At 49.7% G+C, this 9,197-nt stretch overlaps 1 protein-coding gene across 1 annotated transcript; it reads left to right on the forward strand.

Moving 5' to 3' along the window:
* Positions 1-1,668: 1,668 nt before the first annotated feature.
* On the forward strand, positions 1,669-9,071 carry HMGB1 (high mobility group box 1). Its single transcript, XM_027884590.1, has 5 exons — positions 1,669-1,864; positions 4,692-4,854; positions 5,134-5,279; positions 6,258-6,432; positions 8,429-9,071. The coding sequence occupies exons 2-5, from the start codon at positions 4,705-4,707 to the stop codon at positions 8,603-8,605; spliced, it is 648 nt and encodes a 215-aa protein (XP_027740391.1). The 5' UTR covers positions 1,669-1,864; positions 4,692-4,704; the 3' UTR covers positions 8,606-9,071.
* The last annotated feature ends 126 nt before the right edge of the window (positions 9,072-9,197 follow it).

Below are 9,197 nucleotides of genomic sequence, written 5' to 3' on the forward strand. Positions count from 1 at the left end.
GAGAAGAAACATATACTGCTTCCTTAAAAGTGCTACTGTCTGCAACCAATGAGTAAATTGGGGGTTTTTTGGTGTGTCATCAAGGGCTGCAGATGAAACCCACCGGGATATGCAAACATGTACAGGCCTTAGCATATAACCAGCAGAGATGGAGGAAAACATTTACAGGAGTATGTCATGTAATCGGAACTTCCTCATCCCTTGCCTTTTACTAAAGTTTTTGCTGTAGACCATCTGGGAATAAAAGCATTGCTTTGCCTTTCACAGAGGAAACTTTAAAGCTATCAGTTTCTGCACACTAGGCTATGTAAGTGCTAGTGATTTTTACAGTTTTCTTCTGCTCCATATTCTGTATAAAGGTTTAAACTTTAAGACACAAATCAGAAAAACAAAACAAAAACAAAACACCTAAAACCTTTCCTTTAGACAAACATTAGTGTTCCTTACTGTTCATGTACATCTTAAAGACCATTCTTACCTTGAAACTGTTTTTACACTGGCAATATGAGTAACAGGTGCTATTAAGAGGCGGTCTGTCTTTTAGGCCACCTAAACATGAAAATAGGACAAATCCTTGTGTGTCAGATCACAGACCCTTCCAGAACTTCATAGATAGAAGATTTTGAGAGAGTGTTGTTGAAATCAACTATTTAGACATGAATATTTGTGACCAAGGTACACCTCTTTTCACTCGAGTTTCTTGTACTACAGTGAGGGGGTGAAAATGCCTTTCGTGGCAGAGCAGTGGATTTGGGTTTTTCACAGCAGCGCTCCTCCCAGGGTTGTTTGCATCAATAAAGCAGATGTAGACAGTGAAGCTCATGTAAAGGGGTATTTCTCCTCTTCACTTGTCCTCTATAGTTGACTCTTGCGGTGCAAGTGACAGTAAAAAAAGCAGGGAGAGGAGCGGCAGCGAAGGAACAGTTGAGATATGGCTCAGCCCGGCCCTGCACCGGGATGCCCGGGAACCATCTCTGCGGGACCGCTGAGAACTTAAGAGGTGGGGGGCGCTACCTGGCCGCTCCAGTGTGTCCCTTGTCACCCAGGAGTGAAAAAAACCAAACCCAGTACCTGCCGGTTTTTGCTCTTACAGTTGATTTATCCATTTCTAGGAAAAAAAAAAAATCGGATAAACTCCCAAACAACAAAACAAAACATATTCCCCCCACCCCTCCTAAGGTCGAGGAGGGGGCAGCGCCGCGGACGCCACCGCGGCGGCGCAGGACAGCGCCGTGTGCCGGCTGGAGCCGGGCGAGAGGAGCGGGAACACGCGGGCTCGGCGCGGCTCCCGAGTCCCGGCTGTGTCCCGGTTTCCGCGACGAGGCGGCCGCACGGCGTGTTGGCGGGGAGGGGCGGCGCGGGAGCGCCCACGGCGGCGGCGCCTAGCTGTCCCCGGCGGGGCGGGCGCGGGGTCCGCACGGAGCTGCGGGGGGCGGGCGCGGCGGGGCCCGCGGCCCCCTCAGTTGGCAGCGCAGCACCGGCCAACCATCCCCGCCGTGCTCGGGCCCCGGCGCCGCCCGGCTTCCTGCGCTCACTTTTATATTTGCGCGCCCTTTCCCTGCTCCGTGACGTGTCCCGCGCCGCGCCCAACCCGCGCCGCGCTCTGGTCAGGACAATGGGAGCGCCTCGGCCAATGGGCGCGGCGCTCGGCTTGGCGGCGGCCAATGGGCGCGGGGCTGTGCTGAGAGTAATGTTACCAGCGCCGCGAGTGTGAGGAGGCTGCGTATCGATCCCGCGCTCAGCCATTGCGGTGCACCGGGCTGCACAGCGACCCAGCCAGCGCTGGGGCCGGGCGGGCGGCCGCGGGAGCGTCTCTGGGGCTCGGGGCCGAGCTAGGGCTGCGTGCCGACTCTGTCTGACGCGGGTGAGTACGCGCCGAGGGCCCCCGGGCCGGCCGGGCGCGCTCGCCCGCCCGCTCGCAGCCGGGCGGTGAGCCGGAGCTGGCCGTCGTGCCGCCGCCGCCGCCACTGCCTGACCGCGGAGCACGGGGCAGCGCCGGCTCGGGCGCCCGCACACAAAGGCGAGCGGGGCTGTGCCCGGGAGACCCTTTCCCGAGCGGCGAGCCCCCCGGCCGGGGTGGGGCGGGGGCGGTGGGCGACTTCGGGAGAGCGGGGCGGCGGGAGGCTGGGGGCAAGAGGGAGAGAGAGACGGGCGGAGGGAACCAGGCGAGTGACCGGGGGTCGCCCGCCGCGGGGGGCGAGGGCCGCGCCGTGCCCCGCCGTAAGCCGCTTACACGGTGCCTCGCCGTAGCCATCGCCGCTGCGGCGGAGCTGGCGGCAGGGCGGCGGGGGCTCCGGGCGGGCCGCGCCGCGCCGCCGGGGCTGCAGGGAGCGCGGGGGAGCGGGGCGCGGGCCGGGGCGCCGCTGGCCCCGCGGCCGCCCGGCTGTAACATGGCTGACGGGAGCCGCGAGCGAGAAAACAAGGCGAGCGGCGGCGGAGCAGCAGAGGAGGCGCTCGGGCGGGCGGGGGCGCAGTTCGGGGGAACTTTTTTCTCCAGCAGCCGCCGCTCGCCCGGGCGCGAGGCCCGCGGCTCCGGGGCCGCACAGCTCGGCGGGGCGCGGGAATGAACCGGGGGTCCCCGCCAAGGCTTCGCCCGCGGCGCCGGGGTTCGGGCAGGCACTGGAAGCGCGCCGGCCGCCCCCCCAATCTTCCTTCCCCCCCCCCCCCCCCCTCTCCCACCCACCTCCCCCTGTCTCCCGCCCGCCCTCCCCCGGCTGCAATGGCTGAGCGTGTGCGCCAGGGTAGCGGCGCGCTCACACAAAGGGAAGGGAGGAAGGAGCCATGTTCTCTGCGCGGCGGCGGCAGCTGGCGACGCCACAGCGGCCATTCCGCGCCGCCCGGGCTGAGCTGCCGCCGCCGCCCTCGCGGGCGGGGGTCGCCGCCCGGCCTCGCCGCGGCCCCTCTCGCTGGGGGTCTCGCCGCCCGGGCTCGCCGCCCCGCCCGGCCGCGGGGGGTGTGGTGGCGGCGGGGGGGGGTGGGGAGCGGCCGGCTCTGCTCCTCAGCGCACAAAATGGAAGGAGGCTTGGCGGCGGGTGACCTCCTCCGCCAGGAGCCTGCGCCATGGCGGCCGCTCCCGCCGCCACCGCCGCTGCGGCGTCGCGGCCGGCAGGGAGGGAGGGAGCGCAGGCCGGGGCTGCCTCGCCTCATGGCGGCCGGAGCGGGCAGGGCTGGACATGGGGACGTCCCCCCCGCCTCGGGGTGACGGGGGCGGCGGCGGGAGAGCGCTTTGTCCCGCCGAGGCCGGGGGTCGCCGCCTGCGGGCAGCCGCACCCCGGTGGGTATCCGGCGTCCGGGCATGTGCTCACCGCCCGCCGGCCTGATGCGAGCCCTCGCCTGAATGCGAAATAAAACTTCAACAGCTTTTCCCTAATAACGGGACTCTTTTTCTTTTTTTTTTTTTTTTTTTCCTCTTTTTAATTTTTTTTTTCTCCTCCTTCCCTTTCACCCCCAGCAGGTCTCTTGAGGGACTTCTGAAGTTTCCCTCTGCCCCCTCCAGAGAAGCGTCCAAAATGGCGGGAAGGAGGAGGCTTTTAAACGCCGGCCCTTGGGCCGCGGTGCCCAGTGCTCCCCGCGGCCCCTCCGCGCCCTCAGACCCCCCTGCCCCCACCGCCACCCCCGCGGCCAGCTGGGAGCGCCCCGGCCCGGCCGAGCCCCGGTGCCGTCTGGCGCTGGAAGCGTCTCCATGGCAGGCAGGAGCGGCTCCTGGTTCCTCAGCCTTCTTGTTTACTTGATAGAAACTTCAAACCGGACGTGTTTAGTCACAGAGCAGAAATCTGTTTCTGTCTATCCGCCAAACCGATAGGAAATGCAGCTTCTGTGGCAGTACGGGCAGACACTGCGTGCCCTTTATTTTTTTTTCCCCTTCTTCTTTTAATTCCCGCTGAAGAGCAGAGATTGTCAGGGTGCAAGTGACTTTTTCCAGGGAGCTATGGAGAAATAGTCTGGATGTCTGACTTGGGTGTGAAAGTTCCAGGAAGGTATTTTTCAGTCCCTGAAAGAATCAGATAGTCCTTGTGCTGAGCACAGCTTTGCTGGCTGTATGTAAATGTCATACTTCTCCCTGCCTAGGTTATAACAAGTTTGACCAAGTATGATGTTTCATTACTGTATTTCTTCTATATACAAAGAGAGAGGAAGTTTTTGCAGTACACATAAAGGAGAGTGATAATATATGGCACATAAAACATAGAAAATGATAAAAAATACATATATTTTGTAAGTGAGCACCCAGGACCTACAGGGGTGTAGAAACATGGGTTGTAGAAGGAAAGAATTTAGTTACCCAGAAGGCCAGCTGGGGCAGGATAGCTGTGTACTTTTTCCCTCCTCTTGATAGAATTTATTCTGCCCAAGCACATGATTAATATATTGGTAATAATTGTAGTGTGCAGTCTCCAACGCAGTACTTGCCTTCAGATTTGTTAGAAGGAAAGTTTTTGCTTGTAGGAGACTGTAACTGGACATTTTGAAGGCCCTTGGAGATTTTCAGGTTGCTTGCATCCAGGTCACCTCAGAGAGGGATGACAGAAATCTTCAGTAAATTTTCCAGAAGGGAAACTTCTTCCCATTGTATGATTTGGGAATACTGCTCCAGCAGGCCTTGTTTGGCATGATCCTTCATTTTGACGTACTTCCCACCTTGGTTTGTTGAAAGTACAAGTTTTAAAGGTGTCTGTCTTGCTTTGTTACAGAAAACCAGCAAAAATGGGCAAAGGCGATCCTAAGAAGCCGAGAGGTAAAATGTCTTCATATGCCTTCTTTGTGCAAACCTGCCGGGAGGAGCACAAGAAGAAACATCCAGATGCTTCAGTGAACTTCTCAGAGTTCTCAAAAAAATGCTCAGAACGATGGAAGGTAGGAATAGTTGCTTAAAAAGAACCCTTAAATGACTAGTTTGTGTGAAATACCATTTGAGATTGTAAATGATTTATTTAGAAATTCAGGTTTTAGGTAAGTATGAAGCGCAGTTGAAAGATTAGGGGTAACTATCCATTGTCCTTGTCTTACCTTTAGCTCTCCCAGCTGAAGTTTTGGAGTGGACTTCAATACGTTTTTGAATTTTGAATCTTAAAATACTGTTTTGACCCATCTGTATCCCTTCTGACATATTCTGTGATTCTAATTACCTTCCAGACTATGTCTTCTAAGGAGAAGGGGAAGTTTGAAGATATGGCAAAGGCTGACAAGCTTCGTTATGAAAAAGAAATGAAAAACTATGTACCACCTAAGGGGGAAACAAAAAAGAAGTTCAAGGACCCAAATGCACCGAAGAGGCCTCCGTGAGTAGATCCCTAGTTTTAGGTTGTCTTGTTCAAGACCATCACACTGGTGTATATCTATAAAATGATAATTTTATCCAGGTTTAGGAGATTTAGAAATACAAGACTACTTGTTTTTCCTGAATGGTGGCTTAAAGATAGGTTGAAATATTAGTTACGAATGTTTGGCTTTTATTTGCAGGCAGACTGTCCCACTCGCAAAGTTGGAGTAATGGCAACCTTTAAAAGTAAATGCAAAAATTGAAGATGTGTGATGCTGACTGATATTTCTGATTTTTGTAAAGAGAGTAATTCTAGTGTAATATAGCATTAGAGTGTTGTGGGCATCACCTGTTGGCTTGAGCATAATTTTTGATTGACAGTCTGTTTAAAACTAGAGACTTTTACACTGAACAGGTTAGAGAGATGATCTTGCTCAAAACCAGCTTGGAGAATTAAAACTTCAGCCGCTACATAATAACAGCTGGCTTCAGGTTCTTCTACTACTACACACCAATGCTTTCTACAAATATGTTTTTGTGTATGTGTTTGAAATGGAGCTGATGCTGAAAGGAACAGGGAAATTCCTTTACAAGCTAGCGTTCTTATTTGGGCTGATGCTGTCATTAGGAAATCTTAGCTTCCAGAAGAGATACTGCAGCCTCTTAGCCTTTAACAGTTCTGACATAACATTTGCTCCCTGGTGTTATTCACTCATTCCTTCTTTTTAAGATTTTCTGTGTATGGTATATAAAATTTGCTTTTCTGGGGGTCCTGCCAAAAATGGGACCAGATGTGTGGCATTACTTAACAGACGACAGTGTGCATAAGTTCACAAAGTAGCTCATTCACTTCTAATACCTTCCATTGTAATCAACATTTCTCTCACTTCGGGTGCTATTCCGAAATGCTCCTAAGGAAAAGTAACAAAGGTTACAAAAGTTGCTGCGGTAGTGAAGTCTAAAGTTAAAATAATCTTGTCTTATTTTTCCTCTGTAGTTCGGCTTTTTTCTTGTTTTGCTCTGAGTTTCGTCCAAAAATCAAAGGAGAGCATCCTGGTCTGTCTATTGGAGATGTCGCAAAGAAACTGGGAGAGATGTGGAACAACACCGCTGCAGATGATAAACAGCCTTACGAAAAAAAGGCTGCTAAGCTGAAGGAGAAGTATGAAAAGGTAACATTGATATCTATGGAGATGGCTGGAGGGGGGGGAGGTCAAGCCTCAATCTAGACTTTTTTTCCTTCTCATGAACTCTTGATACCTGATGTTGCAAATTCATAATATTATCCATAATTACAGATTTCATTGTATTTGTTGGAAAATACCACGTGAGGGGATGTATGGTTCGTTGGCATTCATCTGTAATTTTGGGCTGTCACTGATGGCTTAAGAGATGCCATGGTGTTTGTATCGTTATTAAATTCATAGGTCACAGTGGTATCTGAGTTAAGGGACTAGTAAGTAACACTAGTAAAGAATGAATCAGTTCTCCCTAATTTTGGCTGTAGTGATGAGCATCCCTGAACATTAGGATAATTGATACACACGGATGCATTTTAAAATTTATTCTTGGGATAATGACAAAACACTAAGGAGATGCTAGTTTAAGACGTGTTTTTCCTAGACCTACTTTGTGTCCATCTCCTTTCTAGTAAGTAACTTAGTTAATTATACATATAAAGCAGCTTGTCATACATTTTTTTTAATTATTAAAGCTAAATCCCGTCATCATATAATTGGAGCTGTAGAATTCTGCTGTGCACACAGGCTTGTGCTGTGCATGGTTTTATTTCTAGAGGCAGATTCCCATCCCAAGTCTGTGGGAGCCAAGGGAGGAGGGAGTGCACATTAGAATTCCCTGATGATGCTTTACAGTGGGTCAGTGATCACCTATAGCTAATGTATAGCACATATGTCTCTCTGTGTTCCACGGCCTTCCTCTGGGTATTGCTTCTGCTGGCAATCAAATCCATTTTAAAATATTAGCACTGTAGTGAGCAAGGTGGAACCTTTGAGCCCTCATTACATGCTGGAGAGGAGTTGCAGGTCTAGAAGCTTTCCCCCATGATGCTTTGTGTACAGGATCAGAGTAATTGTACATACAACCAAGGCAATTCATAAGACATTCTCTTTAAATGGTAGAATTATTAGTCTTCATACAGAGATACTTTAATTTTCACTAGTACTGTCTTTATTTCTTACACTTACAAATGGGTTTTTAAGTGGAGTTATCTCAGTATTTCACTGCTTGGCCTTTGACTTAGTGGCTATTGTATCTTCTCAAAATTTCATGCTGAGCTTCAAGGTAGTCCAAAAGACCTGTAAGATTAGTGGTGTGGTGTTTATTAGGTGAGAACTATTTAAAGATTTGTACCATCTGCATACATGTGTTGACATTGCTCTGTAGCTGGTGTGTTTAAGTCTTGTAGGTCAATTCCCTTACCTAATTGTTCCTACTGTTGTGGCACAAAGTCGGGAAGTCTTAACTGCTTTTCTGATTAGGCCTTCCAGGTACGGTTCTGACTTCCCTGTAACAGGAACTGAATTTTGTGCATTATAAACTACTAGAATAAATTTACTGTGTGCAGAAGGTGGCACTGTCTACCCTTTAATCAAGTTCTTATACCTTTTATTTTGTACATTTCTGTTAGGCAGAGTTCTGTGTAACTGCTCTTCACTGAGGCATAACATTGGAACTCTTAGGTTGGGTCATTCTGTGTGTTCTGGGTGGATAATTACAGTTTTGTGCCTCAGACAAGGGTTTTCTTGTGCATTTTTTTAGGCATTGTAGAAGGTAGGGCTAGAAAGGGACCTTAAGAGGTCTCCCTACTTCATTTCCTTGTGGGATAGTGGACTCAGCTGTGCCTTTATCATCAGAGGCAGCTTTTCCGTCCTGTTTGCAGAAGCCTAACAGTGGAGATTCCTTAGCAGTCGTAAGCAGTGTGTTCTCTTGTGCCAGTATTCTTTTTGTGTTAGAGGGTTCCCCTCTCATTGGCATTGGGCTTCAGTTCACCTTGTAACTGAAGCTGCAGCTCCCAGTCCTAGCCCAGTGGATGTGGAGAAGGGGCAGATACTTGGCTTGCTCTGGTTTCACGAGTACTGTTTGGAAGTGGCTCAGACTGCTTGGATGGTTAAATCTTTGAGATTCTTCCTGCTTTTTCTCTCCAAGGATATTGCTGCATATCGGGCCAAAGGGAAGGTTGATGGAGGCAAAAAAGTAGTTGCCAAGGCTGAGAAGAGCAAGAAGAAGAAGGAGGAGGAGGAAGATGAGGATGAAGACGAAGAGGATGAAGATGATGAAGAGGAGGAAGAAGAGGAGGATGAAGATGATGATGATGATGAATAAGTCTCTTTTAGAGCAATTTCTTTCTTGTCTATAAAGCATTTAACCCCCCTGTACACAACTCACTCCTTTTAAAGAAAACAAAATTGAAATGTAAGGCTGTGTAAGATTTGTTTTTAAACTGTACAGTGTCTCTTTTTTTGTATAGTTAACACACTACCGAATGTGTCTTTAGATAGCCCTGTCCTTAGTGGTATTTCAATGGCCACTAACCTTGCCTGGTACAGTGTGGGGGTTGTAAATTGGCATGGGAGTTATAAAGCAGGTTCTTGTTGGTGCACAGCACAAATTAGTTATATTCGGGGATGTAGTTCATTTCTCATCTTCAGTTGTCTCTGATGCATCATAAAAATAATTGTTGTTCTGTTAACTGAATACCACTCTGTAATTGCAAAAAGGAAGAAAAAAAGTTGCAGCTGTTTTGTTGACATTCTGAATGCTTCTAAGTAAATACAATTTTTTTTTATTAGTATTGTTGTCCTTTTAATAGGTGCCCTTGAGAATCACACTTTTTCTTTTCTCTCTCTCTCTTTTTTTTTTTTTTTTTTTTTTTTTTTTTTTTTTTTTTTTTTTTTTTTTTTTTTTTTTTTTTTTT

Source organism: Empidonax traillii, unplaced genomic scaffold, assembly GCF_003031625.1.
Source record: "Empidonax traillii isolate 1590-97213 ecotype Southwest subspecies unplaced genomic scaffold, ASM303162v1 scaffold149:size904812, whole genome shotgun sequence".
NCBI classification, from domain to species: domain Eukaryota; kingdom Metazoa; phylum Chordata; class Aves; order Passeriformes; family Tyrannidae; genus Empidonax; species Empidonax traillii.

Excerpts from the sequence above, each read along its gene's own strand:
- HMGB1 (XM_027884590.1), top strand. The coding sequence starts at position 4,705 with ATGGGCAAAGGCGATCCTAAGAAGCCGAGAGGTAAAATGTCTTCATAT. Across the intron at positions 5,280-6,257 it reads AATGCACCGAAGAGGCCTCC|TTCGGCTTTTTTCTTGTTTT; the intron begins GTGAGTAGATCC and ends TTTCCTCTGTAG. Across the intron at positions 6,433-8,428 it reads TGAAGGAGAAGTATGAAAAG|GATATTGCTGCATATCGGGC; the intron begins GTAACATTGATA and ends TTTCTCTCCAAG.